Source organism: Typopeltis vanoorti, chromosome 22 (assembly GCF_054136105.1).
Source record: "Typopeltis vanoorti isolate ZY-2024b chromosome 22, IOZ_Tvanoo_1.0, whole genome shotgun sequence".
NCBI classification, from domain to species: domain Eukaryota; kingdom Metazoa; phylum Arthropoda; class Arachnida; order Uropygi; family Thelyphonidae; genus Typopeltis; species Typopeltis vanoorti.
In genome coordinates, this window is record NC_143570.1 from 23,767,177 (window position 1) to 23,787,288 (window position 20,112).

The 20,112-nt window shown below is 35.2% G+C and overlaps 1 protein-coding gene across 2 annotated transcripts in view; it reads right to left on the reverse strand.

The window, feature by feature from the left end:
* CstF64 (cleavage stimulation factor subunit 2 CstF64) overlaps positions 1-20,112 on the reverse strand; it is a 145,898-nt gene that overhangs the window by 41,534 nt on the left and 84,252 nt on the right. For both annotated transcript variants that reach the window (XM_090411843.1, XM_090411842.1), the window contains exons 6-7: positions 17,648-17,767; positions 4,811-5,008 (exon numbers count right to left, since the gene is read on the reverse strand). In XM_090411843.1, the coding sequence (XP_090267969.1) occupies positions 4,811-5,008; positions 17,648-17,767 (318 nt within the window). The remainder of the gene's footprint in view (positions 1-4,810; positions 5,009-17,647; positions 17,768-20,112) is intronic.

A 20,112-nucleotide genomic window follows, 5' to 3' on the forward strand; every position in this document is an offset into this window, starting at 1 on the left:
TATAACCACAAATTTTAAAATAAAGCACAGTACACTGCAAGAAACAATAAACAGAAAATGTAAACAGCTGGCTATGATGGGTCAAACATATCCGAGCTTCACAGCTATGCTGTGTGGCCATTCTCTATTCAACAATGTCTTCCCGCATGTGGCTGAGTGCAATTAGAAAATTCCGGTTTTTTAGATCAGATAGAGGTTCATACAATCGAGAGTCGTTAACCAAGTACATCGTTATCTGAGGTAGTTGTTAACCAAGGCACCACTGTATACTCTTCCTAGCTTATATAATGAACAAACTAAATAAATCAGTATTTTTAGGCACTTTGGTATTGGTTTACAAAAGGAACATATACATTATAAGAAGCTAATACAATAATAAACATTCAGCCTTGAGATTCCAATGATATCACTAACTAAAAATTTTCATTTTCTGTAATTGCACAGTCGGGATACCTTCAAATTATGTGATCGAGACACATATTTTGTTTGCTAAACTTAAACTTGCTTGCACGCAACAGACTGTCATCTATGCCGTCAAGTAGCAGGTTACAGGAGGGGAAGCTATACTGAGGTATGACTTCTTGCCACGCGTTGTTAAAAAGTTATAGTCAATTTAAAATCTTTGGGGTCTGTGACACCCCACCTTACTAATGCCGGGTTAAACTCATTTACCAACAAGGCACTCATGACCCATCTCTGACAGCCCATTTATCTCCTTATATCATAGTCCCTACTTTCCACTTATCCATTTTATCCAGTTTGCAACAAATAAACTTTGTCATCATAAGAAGCACTTCACAAAATCACCATTTGTGATTTTGCGAAGTGCTAGTCACTTGCCTCCGAATCTTCTCAGCAACTTTTCACAGTCCCAAGAAACCCAGGCAACCAAATCTCTGCATACTGGTCCATATGTGGTTGTATCCAAGCCTTATAAAAAGGGATAATAACTTCTTCATCCCTACAAAATACATTTTTTTGCAATTTGTCCCACTTCTATGATATGGTCCCTTAACTTCAACTCTCTGTCCATTTATTAACTACTGCTTTTCCCAGTTTAGCATCACTGACAACTGGATATTCCTCCTCCCCCTCAAATGAATCCCAACATCATTAATATACAAACTGAACAACAGCAGCCCAAGTATAGAGTACTGTGCACACCATTGGTCACCTACCTTTTCTCTGATACTACTCTGATGTCTATCCATCTGCCACTCTCTTGATGCATGTCCTCAGCTTCATATTCATCCCTATTTGATCCAACTTAAATAATAGGGTTCCATGCAGTATTCTGTGAAATGCTTTTGCAAAGTCCAGCAATAACACAATGTAGCCCATTTCCTTTATCAATCTTATCTGACAGTTACTTTATTGTAGAAAGTGAGTAAATTACTAATGCAAGACCTCCACTTCACAAAGTCATGCTGTCCCACACAGTGTATCATACTTCTATCTACCCATTCCTGAATTCTGACTTGAATGAATTTTTCCAATACTTTGTCCAGTGCTCTAAGATATTAATTGGTCTGCAATTTACAACTTCTGTCTTGGAGATTCCTTTATGCAACAGATCTATCCTGCTTTCTTTCTATTCTTTTGGAACTTGGCCAGTGCTAAAACTTTAATTAAATAACCAATGCTGATATCTCATCTAGTCCCATGGCTGCATTCACAATGATATTTTTTAAAATTTAAACACCTCCAGTTCATTTACTTTTAATTTAATACTGATCCCTGCCACACCAGTCCTGCATTATCTCTACTTGGATAATACACATTCGCAAGGTGATCACTTGGTAATTCCACTATTTTACCCTAACATCAGCATTAATTAAGGTATCTTTTCATAATCATTCTTCTTTTTGCTAATCACACAACAAAAGAACTCTCTTGAGATTTCCTTTTGCCTACTTAGCTAATTTCCAATAATAATCTGATTTTGCTTTCCTCTTTATGCTGGTCACTCTTATTAAACTAATATTAGCCAATACTCAAACTTGTGGTAAGGTTTATGTGTTCATCGTACATGTTGATTAATTTTAACAATGAAAACGCAGACTGATAAGAAAATAACTATTAACTTATTGCTGATATTTCGCTGGTATTCTATCCAGCATCTTCAGAGTGCAAAAACAGTTTGCATAGCATGGAACTACCAACAAACATTGAAAGAGAGAAAACAATCTATAAATTAAAGTGTTAATGTATTAAAGTTTGAAGCTGTTCTGTGTATCTCTTCATTGTTGGGTGTACGCACACATTCAAGGTCTCGTGAATACCCAAATGTCATTGCACTACTATCCAACTTTGGCATTCACGAGACCTTGAACATGTGTGCATGCCCAACAATGAAAAGCACACAGGACAGTTTTAAACATTAATACATTAACGCTTTAATGTATAGATTTTTTTCTCTTGCAAAGTTTGTTAGTAGTCCGAAGAAGTCTTCTAAGAAGACAAAACTAGTTATGCAGCTTACTTAAATTAAAATAGTGTTTCTATTTTTTATCTCTCGGCTTATAGTCATTTAATCTATTTCAAAAAAAGAAAAAAAAAGTCTCTCAGCCAAGGTAATGCACAACATTAACATGTGGAATACGTTCAGCAACTGAAGAATATTCAATATATATTGGTACAGAGAGGGGAAAGAATTAATGGACTGAACATTTTGCATGTAATGCAAAATTTCTGTGAACTCCACATACTGTAAAATATTCATGAGCATGAGTTTTTTCTGTGTTCATTAAATGAATTAGGAGACAATTTGTTAGCCCATACAATCTTTGTAAATATGAACTGGTCATTTCTTAAAAGTTCATAAGTAGAAATTTGCCTGTACTGAAACTTATAACTTGAAATTGTAAACCAAAATCCATAATATTAATGGTTATTTATGACAGCTGGCATGGGTGATATATGGCCTCCATCAAAAAGTCCTTGACTCCCTGGAAGTCTCTCATAATAGTAATAATAATATAATGAACAAGATACAGAAAATTTGTTACTATAGAATATAGTATGTATAAATATAATATAAGAATAATATATGTACTTGCCTCAACCTTTTGCCAAAATCATTAAAAATTCACACTTTATACATATATAAATATCAATCTCATACAACTTCTTAAACTATTTCTACTTGATAAACAGAAATAGCTGAAATATAGTACTCTGACATTTATCTGACCTTCAAAACAATGATCATTCAATTAATCGACCCTTGCATGTCAACTGATTTCTCTGTAGAGCACCACGTAATAATACTTAAATTCAAACTTACCATTCTGATAATTGAAAGGTTGGATAAATAGTAGATTACTGTAATTCAAATAGTTTATGAACAATTTCAATATGAACTAAGCAGATAATTCATACAATTAAAAATTAGTTTATGATCAGATAAATTACTTTATGAACTTGATCAACTATTTCTGCTTACTGCAGAAACAAATTCATAATGTTTATCATGTTAATGATAACATGATAAAAGTTATTGTTTATCATGTTTAAGACAGGTTTATTTACATTAATGTGAATTTCAAATACCAGTATTATGTTCTGATCATTAGGTAATAAAGAGACCTTTTAAAAACTGTAGCATATTTATTTATTATTATGCAAAATATATATACATATATATTTTTATGTAAATCAAAAGGTTTGCAAATAAATCATTCACTGCATGTGGTTTAAGATTTAGATATTCCAGAAATCCTGCTCTAAAGGTGATTAAACACAGAACTATTTCAAGCCTCTTCAAGCTTACTGGGCAATCAATTACTATCCAAAGACATTAACAAAGATCCAAACTTGCAATGGAATTCAAGCCCATTAATCCACTCTAATTAATCCTAGACACTACCTGTCTCTAGGAGAGCCTCCACTCTCCTAGAGACAGGTAGCTCTCTCAAACAGACAATAACTAATGAAGCCAGCAATTTACAACTGCTGCCAGCATCATTTGCTCAGTGTTTAAGAAAAGTGCAATATTGCACATTTATCTATGCAACTGACAGTGCAATTCTGAGGCTAAATTTTTGCCAACAATCGCATTTAGACTTATAGGAAGGGTGAGCCACTGATGAACATATGGCCACATTTTTTTTAAGCTGACAATACATAAAGTTGTAAAACTATGGTACTTTAGCACCATATCCGGATAATTTGCTGAAATATGTAACTCGTCATGATTTGACTTTGAGTTCTAACATAAAGAGAACCCTATAATGAGCATAGACTCAAATCCTGTTTAATTGAGTGCCTGGTTGGGTTGAGGAGATAGCATGCCCACTCTCCAACCAGCCAGTTGTGGCATAGATGTTTGTGAAAGTCTTCCAATAACAGATGATTTCAGCAAGTTGTGGCATGGTAATTTGTAAAAGTCTTACAGAAAAGATAATTTTTTGTTAACCAGTATGAGATAGCTTCAATATTTACTGGAGGCCTAGAATAGATTGAAAAGGTACCCTGCTAAAAAAAAAAAAAATGTGTAAAGCAGAGTTTCCTGGATTATCTAACCAACAGCCCACCTAAGATAATAAATGCAAGAGAGGTTTAAAATCCAACATGGGTGGTATTCACTTTAAGAACAATTAAGACACATTGACAATTGCTTAAATAATACAACTTTTTTTTATGTGAGTATTTTTTGTAAATATTAAAGTTATAGCAATGATAAAAATTCTGAGAAACTGAGATCTGAACACTTTCAAAAAGATAATCATCTTGCATTTGAATAAAGACATTGTTATGATTTCTAGAATGCCACCCAAATAAGAGCAGTGTTACCTAAATAAATACTTACCACATTATTTGGTATTTGAGAAGAAACAGGAGTAGGAATGGGGACAGAAGTAGCATTTGCAATGGGAACAGGAACCGGTGGAGGTGCAGGAATTGGCATAGGAGCAGAAGTAAGGGGCACAGAAATGGGCTGCTGATCTCGATCTGGAGTTGGAAGAAGTGCAGCTCCTACAGCAGGATTCTGCCTGTGCAACAGACCCTAAATTAATATTAATTTAATTAAAAAAGAAATAAAGTTCTTAGTCAAAAATCACTCAATTATTGTAATAGTCTAAAAATAAAACTTAAGTGGTGCATGTTTTAAATAAAAGAAAGGAAATAAAAACACTGAACTGTTTGATTTAAATTATAACCAATATGAAATACAGATTCACACAAAACATAAATTGAAGTAACAGTATGTCTCATTAAAAATACCTCACATGCTAAATGAAAAGAAAAGAAACAACTACTGCATTATTTTTGAGAATGGCTTTGTTACTGGTACTGTGATGGTATTTTATAAATAAAAGATGACAAGAAATTACATCATCATCATCGAATTCCTGACATGTACCCTCAAGGGGGTGTACAGGATATGATAGTACTACATGAAAATTTTACATCATTACTAACTTCCTATCTACAATTTTCCTCCAAATCAGTCTGTTACTTGTCAAGACTCCAACATTATCAGATCTTATATGTCTATCGTCTAAGGGCAGTGGTCTCAAACACAAATTGCATGCAGGTCGAATGCACAATGTGAAAGCAGCTGACGGGCCGGAATTTTTTTCCTACAAAATGAGAGTGAATATGTGTGTGTGTGTGTGTGTGTGTGTGTGTGTGTGTGTGTGTGTGTGTGTGTGTGTGTATAAGGGTTACCAAGTAATTTTATAAACTTGGTTATTTTACTCCTAATCCCAAGTAAGCAAAGTTAAGTTTGCACCTGAAACGTAGTTCAAGTCTAAACATGGTGCAATACTAGGATTTTTATTTTAGTTTTATTTTTTTATTTTACAAGTATTCCCAAGGTAAAAAAACTTATTATTTACATGTATATAATGAACCATACTTACCTCTAATGCATGGATACCACCCCTTTATAACCTTTATAATTATGAAACCCTTTTACAACCTTCATAACTTAAGAAAGAATAATGACAACCTATTCTCTTTCTTTTATTTATTAAATTTTTCTTCGACACATACAGAAAAAATACATATGTTTGTATGTAAATAATTATAAACTTCTTTATTTCTTATTGTAACTTGACACTTGATGGCATTTCGATTCCGATAAAGTTTGTAGCCTTGAAGAAAATTTACTAGAAACTATCTTCATCACGGATTGTAGAGGCTCATCTGTCAATTGGGTTCTTTTCTTAGACTTATTATATTTTCAACTGTGAAAAAAACTGTTCACATATAAATGTACTCCCAAACAAAGGGATTATTATTATTGCAAAAATTCGTAACTGAGGATATTTATCTTTTGACAAGTACAAATAAAAGTTAATCAAATCTATTTTCAAATCTTTGAATAAGATTTATATCACACTGTAAATTAATTAGCTCCATTTGTAGATTTTCTGGCATTATTCACATTTGTTTTTAATGATAATGAAAATAATGTAAAATCAGACTTCAAATCATTAAAATCTTTAAATCTTTCTTCAAATTCTTCGTAATAATGCTATGTTTCTTGCATATTCTTGAGATTTTTCATTTGAAATAATAGGCAGTGTTAGATCCTGAATGGAGAACTTTACAAGTAAATTCTTTATTCAGGATTTAACATGATAAATATTACTAATTAAGGAGATAGCTGCACATCAGCTAATAATTATGAAAATTTTCTTTATGTTATGTAATAATGTGTAGTCCATATGTGCTATATATTGAAATTTATTCCTGTATAACTGAAATGAGAAGCAGAGAATTTTGTGTCAGAATAGTAAGAATTATGTAAGGGAATTGTTAAGTTATTTGTAAATCCCATTATGCTGTCTAGTACATTACGAAATTTCCAGAAAGATAATAAGTAGTAATCCGGAATAATCGTGTATAATCTGTACGAGTCAAGCGTAGCGATGGAGACTGTACCTACGCGGAAAGTGACGTCAGAACGACTACCTGGAATAGGGAACCTAACAGATTAGGGAGAGTGTAGGATCACCCAAGGGGCATGAATTTTGGTAGGGTTCGTGGGTAAAAAACACATTGAATAGAGGACGTCTGAAAGGGTGAATAAAAGATGACGCATGCCATATTACGATGCCTTTTTTTTCTTCTTTGGTTCCTGGATTTGAGTTTTAGGAAGTTTGTCAGGGGATTCGTGAGAGAGCGGGGGGTCGACTACAGTGATGCCGGACGATGAAGGCTATTCTTGAGGATGCTTGAGGATTTTCAAGCAAAGCTGATCATGTTACGATGGCCTATGTAGAATCGAGCCTTTGAATAAAGTCCCATCGAGGAGAACGGAGAAAATTTCCTGTGGAGCGGTAGACAGCACGCCACAGTCTGGAAATGATTCAAAGAAAAGCGTAGTGCATTGCCAGACACAAAGATGGCCGATAAAATATACAGTAAGGAAATCCAGATCTATGAGATGGTGGCATGAAATCTGAAAGGATCCAGTAATGTAAAGAATTTCATTCTATGTTAAAAATCACTTAGAAGAATAAGAAACTTGTGTATACTGTAAACTAAGGACACTAATAGAGAAATGTTAAGTGAGAATTTGATTGAATTAGTTAAGACCACATGGAACAAAGAAGAATTGTTGATAGGCAGTATTTTGAGTGAGAATGACTAGGCTTGACTAATGAAATTTACAATTAAGATGGTTATTGATAGAGTATTAATGAAAATGTTCAATGTGTGTTCTGTGAATAACTTGTGAAAGGAATTATATCCTAGTAGTGTTATGCTTACACTTAATCTTATCCTTTTGTAATTGAAGGATTTAGCTTATTCAAATTCATTTAGTGATTTAGTTCATCATTGTGAACCTTAACTTAGAGTGAGTTTTGTTCTATTGAGTATTTGAATTTTCTTAACTGTAAATGTTTTATGTTTTTCCAATAAACACATGCTTTGTACCTTATACCTGAGTTTATGCCTGATTACGAATTCAAACCACCACCACCACTTATGAAATAGAACCTTTTTGGTGGGAATTAATTAGATATTATTGCTTAAGTGAGATTCAGGTCACGACTGCTAACTGAATCTGCACAGCGCTAGCGTAACATTAATAATTGTATGTGTGCCTTTTGAATTTGGAATTGTTTCCCTGAACAAAAGTCTCTTCTGTTATAGGATATTGGCTGGCGCTGCATAATAAAAATTTTGCCAATATCCAAAGAGGAAATAGATCTGAATCAATATTTTAAAGGCACAACAGTAGATTAGAAAGAGGGCTATTTAGAGGTAGAACAAGGTATAATATAGAGGAAGTAACAATGTAACAGCAGGATTTAAGATGTAGGAAATGTACGAAATTTTTTGATTCCAGTTGTGTTTCCCATAATTGCAATTTAACTTTAAAAGCTTTAATACAAGCATACATGTCAGTGATAACTTTATTCTTTCCTTGCAGCTCTTTATTGAGAATATTTAAATGGTTGGTTAAGTCAACAAGAAATGCTAAATCTGTTATCCATGTATCATTACGTAGCTTGTCAATGGTTTTATTTTTTTGTGTCATGAAAATTTTGATTTCATTTATTAAATCAAAAAACCGTTTTAATACAGCTCCTAGACTTAACCACCTCACCTCATCATAATAAATCATTTCTCTGTACTCACTTTCAATTTCTTCAAGCAATGCAACAAATTCTCAATGATTCGGAGCTCATCCACGGATAAAGTTTACTATTTTAGTTACTGTTTCCATAACATTATTCATCTGCAAACTTTTGGCACAAAGTGCATCATGATGAATAATGCAATGTATAGTGCAAAATTTATTCTGATATTTTTCTTCTTTCACTATATTTCTTAATTTTACTGCTACTCCATTTTTTTACCAACCATAGCAGCCGCTCCATCACTTGCAAATCCAACCATTTTATCCCAACTTAATTTATATTTATCAATTACAGTTTTTATTTCAGAAAACAAAATATACTGTGCACCAGTTTTTCCTTTCATATGAATTATTTCCAATAATTCCTCAATTACTTCAAATTCATCAGTAACACCTCGTACGAAAACGGCAAGTTGTGCTATTTCTGTGATGTCAGTATACTCTCATCAACTGCTATTGAGAATGCTGCAAAATCTATACTTTTTTCTTTTAACTGACATCGTAAATCACTAGCGATTTCGTTAATACGTTCTGCTACTGTGTTGGCTGACAAACTAATATTTTAAAATAATTATTCTTTGTCAGGACAAAGAAGTTCAGCAGACTTAATCAAACAATCTTTAAGGAATTCGCCATCAGTAAATGGTTTTGATCATTTTGCAATGATGTGCACGAGAGCAAAACTTGCATGAACTGTTGCTTCACTGGATTTATTTGCTTCAGTAAAAAAATTTTGTTGTCGTTGTAAGAGAGAGAGATTTCAGAAACTGTAACTTTTCTTCCCTCAATTTGCCTTCCAACATTTCAAAATTTTCTTCGTGATTAATTTCTTAATGGCAACATAAATTGTATTCATTTCGAACTGATATTCCCTTATTACAAATAAAACATACAATTTTATTGCACACAACACCACAAAAGTACATAATTTCCCATTTATCTTGAAAAACACGTCCTTCTTCGTCCACTTTTCTTTGACTATTTGTTAAAGACATGGCTTGCAGTTTCATCTTTTAATTAAAATCACTATTATAATTTTATTTACAACTTTAATTCAACAAGATGAATTTTCGTATGAAAGCAACACTCAAAAGTTATGCACAATTCTAAACGATAGCTATTGATATAATGTAGATCTAACAACAAGCACAAATAAACAGGTTTCATAAGCCGTATGCTAGTTTGTCTCCAGCTATATTGCAATATGAAACGCACAGCTCTGCATCGGAAATACCAAAATACTGAAGTGCCACCAACTGTCGGCTGGCAAACTAAATTTACTGATTGTAAATTGTAGATATGGACTGAGCTTATGTGCACATAAGCTCAGTCCATATCTCTATGTCTCTAAAACTATAAGCACTGTATTTACAACAAATACGTAATAGAAATGTATTCGCAAACTGTGTAAAATTGCTTTGGGGGACGGATGCGGCCCGCAGGCCACCAGTTTGAGACCACTACTCTAAGGCACTTTGTATCGTATCAATCCAGCTATATCACGGTCTTCCTCTGGGTCGTTTTCCTGCCAACCTGGAAGAGAATACTTGTTTTGCTAATCTTTCCTCACCCATTCTGTTTAAGTGACCATACCACCTGAGATTAGCTCTGCTAACCCATTCCTGGATGCTGACAATGTCAAATTCTTTCCTAATATCCTCATTTTTAATATGATACTGCCATTGATGCCATCTGTTCACACCTCTAATCTTTCTCAGGACTCTCATATCTGCGGTCACTAGTCTTTGGTCAAGTGTTTCACTTCTGACCCAGCTCTCAGATCCACAAGTTAAAACTGGTTTGAACACTGTCTTGTATACAGCTAATTTAGTGTTCTGACTAATTTCTCTCTTATTCCATATGAATTTATTCAATTGACTTCCTACCATACCAGCTTTGTTGATTCTGTTGTCTATTTCCATATTTAATTTGCCATCTTCACTAAAAATCGCGGCTAAGTAGCTGAAATGTTTACTTGTTCCACAGGTTCTCCGTTCACAACGCAGTTGACATTTTCAATGATTCTGCCTATTTTCATTGTCTTTGTCTTTTTATTGCTGATCTTCATATCATATCTATTACAACAGTTATTCAATTTAGTCAGGGAATCTTGCAAACTTGTAGCGGATTTATTTAGAAGTATAACATCATCCGCATAAAGCAAAGGGCTGACATTAACATCTCCAATTTTGATATGAGATTTAATACCACTTTCCTTCATAACTGATCCATATAGATAATGAACAACACAGGGAGATAATGTGCATCCTTGTCTCACTCCAGATTTAACATTAAACCATCTTCCTGTACTTCCTTTAATTCTATCTGCTGACTTACAACTCAAATAAAGGCCAAATATTGCTTGATATAATGCCCCATTCACACCATATAACTGTAGTGTATTGAATAGCTTCTCTCTTGACACCTTGTCATATACCTTTTCCAGATCAACAAAACTTAAATACAGATCGTTGTTATATTCCCGTGCTTTCTCAACTATTTGTCTTAAAGTGAAGATCTGATCCTGACAGCCTCTATTTGGCCTGAATCTGGCTTGTTCTTCAACAAGCTTTTCTTCCACAATTCTTCTCAACCGTTTCTCGAGTATACTTGAGAAATAGATGGGAGAGGGCACTAGTGAGCCAAGCACTGTAGACATGTCTAAGAAGAGCTCCTGATTGAGATAAGTTATTATAGGAATAATTAAGTATATATTAAGTATTACATAGTACATAGTATTGTTTCCTTTAGTAGTTTAACATGTCTGGGTGATTTTTGTGTGTTTTTTGAATATTTTAACAGTAATCTGATAGATCGATTATCTGTTCTCATGGCTCCCATAAAAAGGAACATAAAGATGGCGTCCAGGTCACCATATTTGTCTGAAAATCTTAATTTAAAAGACTTGACAGTGTTCCGTTTGCGAAATGTATGCATCGAGGAGAGCGGTTGGAGTCTGGTTAAAAAACGATTGTGGAGTGAATGTGTGCAAAAAGTGTAAAGAATGTGAGGATTTAAAGAATGTTTCAGGTCATGTGAGTGATATTGTTGAAATTGAGAATCTAGATAACAGCGATATTTGAGGTATGAACGAGGATGTTTGTGAGGTAGTACCTGATAGCTGTGAGAGTGGCATTGATAGAGTGGATGAAGTTAAGCATACAGAACGATTGAATGAATCATCGGAAAATACAAATGACGACACTGACGCAATGAGTAAAATAACTCTATTACACGGAATTATACATAGTGTAAACCAGCAACTGGAACGTTGGCAACAGTATGATAAAAAAAATAAGGGTATGATAGTGAGTGTAAACAAAATGAAAGAGCATGTATTGTATGGAGATTCCTTAGTAAGAGGTGTGTGTTAGTTGAGAGTTTAACAAAATCGTACCAACCCGGTGCAACCGTAAAGAATGTAAACGAGTCAGTTAGGATGCAAAAACAGGAGGTCAAGGAACTGATAGTGGCAGTGGGTACAAATTATTTGAAATTTTTAGGAAATAAAAAGGCTATGAGTGAAAATGTGAAGGAATTGCTTGAAGTAGCAAAAGAAAAGAGTGAGAGAATTAGAATGGTGAGTCTGTTGCCACAGCATGACAGTGAAAAGTATAGGAGGGCCATAATTGCTAATGACTTTATGCGTGAATTATGTTTGATGAGTGGTGTGGAATTTGTGGATGTGTGGAATGAGTTTGATGGGTGAAAGGATTTATATAAAATGGATGGATTACATCTGAATGGATTTGGTGTGCGGAGACTTGAAAAGGTGTTGTCGAATGTGGTGGAAGTGAAGTTACAGAACCAGGGAAACTAGAGTCATTTCGGGGGGGGGGGGGGGCTTTACAGATTTTAGGGAGACAGTTGAGTGTGTGAATGTGTGTAACATGCCCAAGCGAGAAGGAAAGACCACGAATCAGAATGGGATAGTTAGTAAAAGGCCTCAAAATAGGGATGGGACAAATCGGCTTCTTCAATTCATGTATACAAATGCAAGAAGTATTAGGAACAAGAGGGAAGAATTTTTGGTCTTGGTTGGCACTTCCAGACCACAGTTATTGGCATTAGTGAAACATGGCTGACAGATGATGACACAACTAGTGGGATTGAATGTGAGGGGGGTATGGTGTGTTCAGGAGTGACAATGAGAATAAAATGGGGGGAGAAGTATTGTTGATGATTGCTGATGAGCTGCGGCCAAGAAGAATAGAAGTGGAACTGCAGGATAGAGAAAAGAGCACATTTGAGGCTATTTGGTATGAGATTGAAATTAGCAGAACTAAATATACAGTTGGGTGCTGCTATAGACCAGGTGATGGTGTAGATGGTGGAGATGGTATGCATAAGCAAATAGAAGAAATGAGTGGAAGGGGTGTAATTATTATGGGAGATTTCAACTATGGTGGCATTGATTGGAAGGAGGAGAGGACACATGGGAGGAACGAATTGGATTTTATGCGGTTAATAAGGGATAACTATCTGCGACAGCATGTAATGGAAAATACTAGGAGTCAGAGAGTGCTTGACCTGGTAACTGCATCTGAGAATTTGACTGTAATGAATATGACCACGTTGCCACCAATTGGTGAGAGTGATCATAGGGTCTTGACTTGGGAGGTGGCTAAAGGTGTGGATTTTACAATTAAGACGGGGTACATGTGGAATTATTGGGCTGGTAAGTATGACAAGCTTAGGAGATTGATTGGTTCAGTGCCATGACATGTACAACTGCAAGGGCTAGAAGTTGATAGTGCATGGGAGGCGGTAAAGAAGTATTTGCATGAAGCAATGGCTGACTATATACCTAGAGTCCGAATAATAAATCAAGTAGGGGTTAAATGGATGAATAACACCATTAAGCTTGAGCTGCAAAAAAAGAAACAACTATGGAGGTAATTCGAGGAGAAAGGTTACCTGCAGGCACATGAACGGTATAAAGGCAAGGCCAGAAGGGTAACGAGTGTGGTAAGAAAAGCAAAAAAGGATTATGAAAGAACATTGGTCATGCAGGCTAAAAGAATCCTAAACAGTTTTTTTGATAATGTCGCAAGTAAAAGAAAAAATGTATATGGCAGAATGATTTTAAAGAATGCCGATGGTAGAGAGGTAACCGAATCAGCTGATACAGTTCAATTACTGAGCGAGCACTTTGCAAGAATATATCTTCCAGGTAGTAACATTACAGAAATGAATGAACCAATAGATTATACGGGAATTGTGGTGAATGAAGTGGAGGTGAGTAGTCTATTGCAAAACCTCAATGTGAATACATCTGTGGGATTGGATGGTATACCAGCTTGTGTCGTACGTGAAACGGCTAAAGAATTGTCAGTACCCTTTACCATTTTGTTTAATTTGAGTCTCGGGTCTGGGTTAGTCCTGAGGGGGGCGGAAAGAGGGGGAAATAGTTCCACTGCATAAAGGAGGTTCCAAGACTGCTGTTGTAAATTACCGACTGATTAGCATATCAGGAATCATTGTCAAGGTCTTGGAGAAATTAGTCAAGAGAAGAATACAGGACTGGATAGATGAAAATGGGATACGATACTGTATGGGGGACAACACGATTTTGTGAAGGGTAGATCATGCCTCAGTAACTTGCTCACGTTTTATAACACAGTGACGGCTGAACTGGATAAGGGTAATGGGTTTACAGTGATTCTACTGGACCTTGCCAAGGCCTTTGACAGGATACCACATGTTACTCTAATCAGTAAACTGGAGCAGATGGGGATGGATATAGGGTTGGTGAGATGGATAGGAGGGTAGTTGATGGAGAGATACCAGAGAGTGGTTTATTCAGGAGTGGAGTCCAAAAGACGGCTTGTGACTAGTGGTGTGCCGCAGGGTTCTGTTCTTGGACCACTACTTTTCAATTTGTTCATTAACGATATAGGACAGGATCTGAGAGGAAGTGTTCACTTGTTTGCTGATGATGCAAAGTTGGGTAGAGCAACTGTGAGTACACAGGATGTGAAAATTTTGCAGGATGATTTGGATAGTTTGGAGGACTGGACTAGGGAAAATGAATGTCAATTTAATGTGGCAAAGTGTAAGGTTATGCATTTTTGGAGTGAAAAGATTAGCAGCAGTATATCACATTGGTGGAACCATACTCCAGGAGATTGAAGAGGCCAGGAATTTGGGAGTGTTGGTGGATAAGGAGTTGAAGTTTAGGGGGCACATTGCAAAAGTGGCCAAAACAGGCCATCAAATCACTTGGTTGCTGAAAAATACTTTAACAAGCAGAGACAAACGAGTTATTATTCCTCCATATCGAGTCTTGATAAGACCCCATCTAGACTACTGTGCCCAGATATGGGCGTCAGGGTTTCTTCTTGATGGGGAGGAGGTGACCCAGAGACGAGTGACTAAGATGATAGCAGGTCTGTGGAATGAACCTGATGAGAACAGGTTGAAGATTTGTGGGTTGCAAAAATTGGTTGATAGGCAGAAAAGGGGTGAGATGATTGAGACATTCAAATTACTGAAGGGTTTCTATAGGATTAATCCAGAAGATATTTTTGAGAATAGGATTGGTGGTGGGAAGACTAGGGGCCATACATGGAAGCCAGGGAAGAGTGTGGTTAGCAGGAGTGTTAGAACTAGGTTTTTTACTTGGAGAGTGGTGAATCAGTGGAATAAGCTGCCAGAGTCTGTTGTGGGTGCTATGACCGTGAATGAGTTCAAGGTGAGGTATGATAGATACCGTGTGAATGTCGAATAGTTGCTCTTGACATGATGTTAGGGCGTCCCTCGATGAGTCTGTCGACTCCTTGGAGTTGCCCAAGATAATAATAATAATAATACTTGCATAAATCTTGCCAGGAACACTCAGTAGGGAAATACATCTGTAATTCTCATATTCAGTTTTATTTCCCTTTTTTATATATGGGTACTATGAGAGCTATACTCCAATCATTGGAAATTCGTCCCGCTGTCCAGGCCTTTTGAACTATGCAGTGTAGCCACTATAAGACTTTTATACCACCATACTTCAGCATTTCTGGTCGAATATCATCTACTCCTGCTGCCTTTCCACATTTCAAGCCTTTGATGGCTTTTCTATTTCAAGTATGGATGTATTCCTGACTATATGCCTGTTGAGTGTTTTTTACCATTGTGCTATCACTGCATGTTTCATTATTTAGTAATTTTTCAAAGTAATTACTCCATACTTCAAGGATATCTTTTTCTCCCATTTTCATGTCACCTTTATTATCATCTCTAACTCCTTTTACAGCACTCTTTCCTCCATTTCTAAGCTTCTTCCACAAGAAATATTCTTGGTTTAATCCTTTATCTAAGTGTAAGTAAACAAAGGTTGCACGTGAAGTAACTTCATGAAAGGGAAACTTGTATATAGAGGCTAATGACCTCACATCACTTGCCTTAGTATCCCATTAAATATATCCTTATGGACATGTATAATGCTATGCATTATGGGAAGGGTCACTACCTAGACCAGTTTTGACCTTTATTGAGGTCTTATCAGTGGGAGCCAGACCTAGAAGTGATACAAGGGTTGAACTAATGCAGAAGTCATATTTCCATATATAAATAGCCAAAAGGTGTCACATCTTATTACTAAAATACTCTGGATTAGAAACAGATGTTGAAAGTTTTTCTACTTGGTTATACTATAAATTAAAGATGCAAGAAACATCTATTCTTATAAGACAATTCTTATAAGAAGAATTGTAGAATTATGAGCAGAAAACTGATCTATATATATATATATAGACAGATAGATAATTTTTTTAAAACAGATTAAATGACTACAAGCTGAATAAGAAGAATTGTACAATCTAAAGAAATCGTCCTCCATTCACAATATCTCAACACTAACCTGATCTATAATCTCTCAGACTGTCGTTGTGCTGCTATGCAACTTTGGCACACCCAACAACGAAGAGATACACAGAATGGCTTCAAGCGTTAATATGGTAATGCTTTAACGTATAGATTTTCTCTTGCAATGTTTTGGTAGTTTCTTCATATTATACACCTGAAGAAGTCTTCTAAGAAGGCAAAACCAGTTGTGCAGTTTATTTAAATTAAAATAGTGTTTCTATTTTTTATCTCTTGGCTTATAGTCATTTAATCTGTTTCAAAAAAAAATAATAAAATAACATATAGATAGATAGATCAATTCTCTGCTCATAATTCTTACCAAAAATATGAAATAATTAAATTTCTGGTGCCAAGAGCATACAAAACTTGCTCTTCACAAGAACTGCCCCAAAATAAATCTCAACTATCAAGAAAACCTCTTTTCTCAATGACTATTATCCAAAAATAATTTTTAAAAAAATTAGCAACCTGTTCTCTCCACTTTCTTCAAAGCAAGATGAAATTTGCAGTATTCCTACTCCGTTCCTGAGAACATGTTCCAAAGGTTCTCAAGAAATCTCAGCTTATTTCTTATTTGCAAGAATCAAATCCATGAACTAATATCTTCTCATAAAAAATGGCTTTCTACTTTTTTGCCATCTGCTGTTTATGAAATTCCAGCTCTTTCAACTTAAACTACTTTGGTCAAAAAGACCAGTGGAGTAAACCAAAAAACGTATATTTGAACTTCAAAATTACATTCAGCTGATTACAACCTCATAAGTCCAAATAAGGCAACTTTCAGCTAACAACCAGCCATGGGATTCTCTAGAATAATATTAAGCTCCTGCAGAGAGCATGTTCAAATAAGAAAATTCCAAAAATTTGTAATTATATTAAATAAATATTTTTTCTCCATTTTCCCCCAGCACATATGCAACTGCACCTAAAAAATAAATAAATCAATAAACAAATAACTACTTTACAGCACAGTTTTAATCCATTCTATTAAATTTCCACTCAGGTTTCTTTTTATGCACTAAAGGTCTTTTACAGTACATAAAATGAAATATCTACATTTTTATTTAATATTTCTTTAATTAACCATTTAATTACTGTGATTGCATTTTTTTTTGTTTTTTTTTCTAATATTTGAAGCTCAAACTTTTTAACTTTGAAAACCAGCAAACCAATTTCAAAAATACTTACCAGTGCAACTTGGGGATCCACAATCCTCATAATGACTTGTGCTTGGAGGAGAGCATATGCCAGTTGTGGATTTTGTAGCAGTAGATTCCTTGCTTCATTTGGATTGTTTTGTATGCAGAGCTTTACATATCATATAAAAATAATAAAAATTTAATATCTGCATGAAATTTTAAATAAATAATTACACATTTAGAAATAGAGCTTTTTCCCCATGGAAATAAAATAATTTTAATATTTTCTCTGCAATAATATTTTAAATTTTATTGCAAGATATTAATATTTCTTGTGAGAGAGAGAGTATGTAATCAGTAATAATCAGTAAATTATTTTAGTATCAAACCCTTAATGATTTTATGTCTTTCAGGTAGAAAGATGCAAGTTCAAATTCCATTCTAAATGTGATTAATAAGGATGTTTAAACTGAAGGTGAGTAGTCAGATGGTTTCTTAGCAGTTACAGAGACTCATAACATTAATTTCCATGATGATTAACACAAGTCACAGACTCATGCTGACCATCACTGCCAAAACAAGGTAGGTCTTGTTTTAACAATCTACTTGCATTTTATGATAAGGTGATGAGTGTGTTAAATAAGACAGAGTCGCACACGATATTCTTGAACTCTGCAAAGAGCATTTGATATATCCACACATGATAACAGACTGGTGTACAGGCTATAGAAGATGGGAGTGGATGAAAAATTGGTTATATGGATTGGATGGATTGCAGACTAGATCTCTAAATGATACTACCAGGTATGCATGACAAGACAGTGCCTCAAAAAAACTAATTTTTTAAGAATGTTTCATGTGAAATTACTAAGAATCTTCAACTGTTTGCTGATGATCTGAATAACTTTTACAAATGGAAAATGGGTGGAGTTGTAGTTTTACCATTAACATGCAGTGCAAGTGATACACTGGAGTGTAGATATATAAAGCTGCGTAGAAAGCACATTGCAAGTGTCACAAAAACTACACATAGCACTGCTACTATGATAAGGGATATACTGACAGCTACGGACAAGGAGGTAGTTGTGCTACTGTATAAAGCATTGATCAGACCACACATGTTCTATTGAGCACAAATTTGGCCACCAGGTTTTCAGTGTGATGTGAAAACAATGGAAAGGGTTCAGTATGGTGACCAAAAAGCAACATCAAAAATCTGGAATGTTGGCTATGAAGAAAGGTCGAGGAATGTAAATTGCAGAGTTTAGCAGGTAAGCAGAAAAAAAGACGAAGTGATTGGATAGAAACGTTTAATTCAGTGAGGGAATTCTACTGGATTACTACGGGAGGAGTTTTAAGAAAAAGTAGTAGTAAAAGGGGAAGAATAAGAGTTGTGTGAAGAATATTTTACATAGAGTGCAGGTGTGTGTGGGGGGGGGGGGGTTGTCAGGATGCATTGGAATTGCTGGGAGCATAGATGAGTTTAAGATTTTCAGTATGACAAACATGTTGTTTAAGTGAATTCCACCAATCCGTTTGTTGACACCAGGGAAGTTGTTGTAGTAATGATAAAAACGATGAATTAAGTTCATATGAGGCCAGTCGTTTGTCTGTGAAACATTATTGGCCATATCAAGGTCAAGAAGATGAAACTTTCTTGAACAGCCATAATTTGAGTATAGAAACGTGTGGGATATCTCAAGATTAATTCCGATATTACAGTTCTTCTGAAATTAATTTTTTTTTTTTTTTTAAATATATATAAGGGTCAAAGCTGTATAACTGAGAGGAGACCTCCACATAGCCTTCAAAGGAATGCAGAGAACCACCCAGGGCTTCTGACCTAATATCCAATCCTTACCTTCTTGCGGTGCACCCTGTTGGGTATCTAACTGGATACTGAACGAACAAGGATGGGCTGGCAATTTGGGATTTAGCCAACCAAAGTGTATTCCTATTGGCTAAACCAAAATACAAAATGATAGTACAACATGACAAAATTTCATGCTGGCTGGGGCATCACCCGGTTAAACAAGGATGTTTAACTGGGCAACGCCCCAGCCGATGTTTAACCTGGTGAGATCTTTCTGAGCAATAAATACAAAATGTTATATTCAGGCAATGACAATCAAGGAAAAGAAGGAGTAGCCATAGCATTCAACACAAAATATGAGGCTCATCTTCTTGAATGGCAGGCAGTGTCAAGTAGAGTGATTTGGACAAATATCAGAATGGGGAATTGGACAATGAGACTTATTTGTGCCTATGGTCCAACAGAAGGTTCTACTAAGGTAGAAGTGGAGGAATTTTTTGAGGCTCTAGAGAAAGCTACTGACACAATGAAAAAGGAAAAGTTGGTCCTTGTTGGGGATCTAAATAGCAGAATAGGAAGTGATTGTCAGACATACAAAAATGTTTTGGGAAAATTTGGAGAAAAGAGAATCTAATAGTAATTACAAATACCTGTAGGATTTTTGCTCAGGACATGGACTGGTTATTACTAACACCATGTTC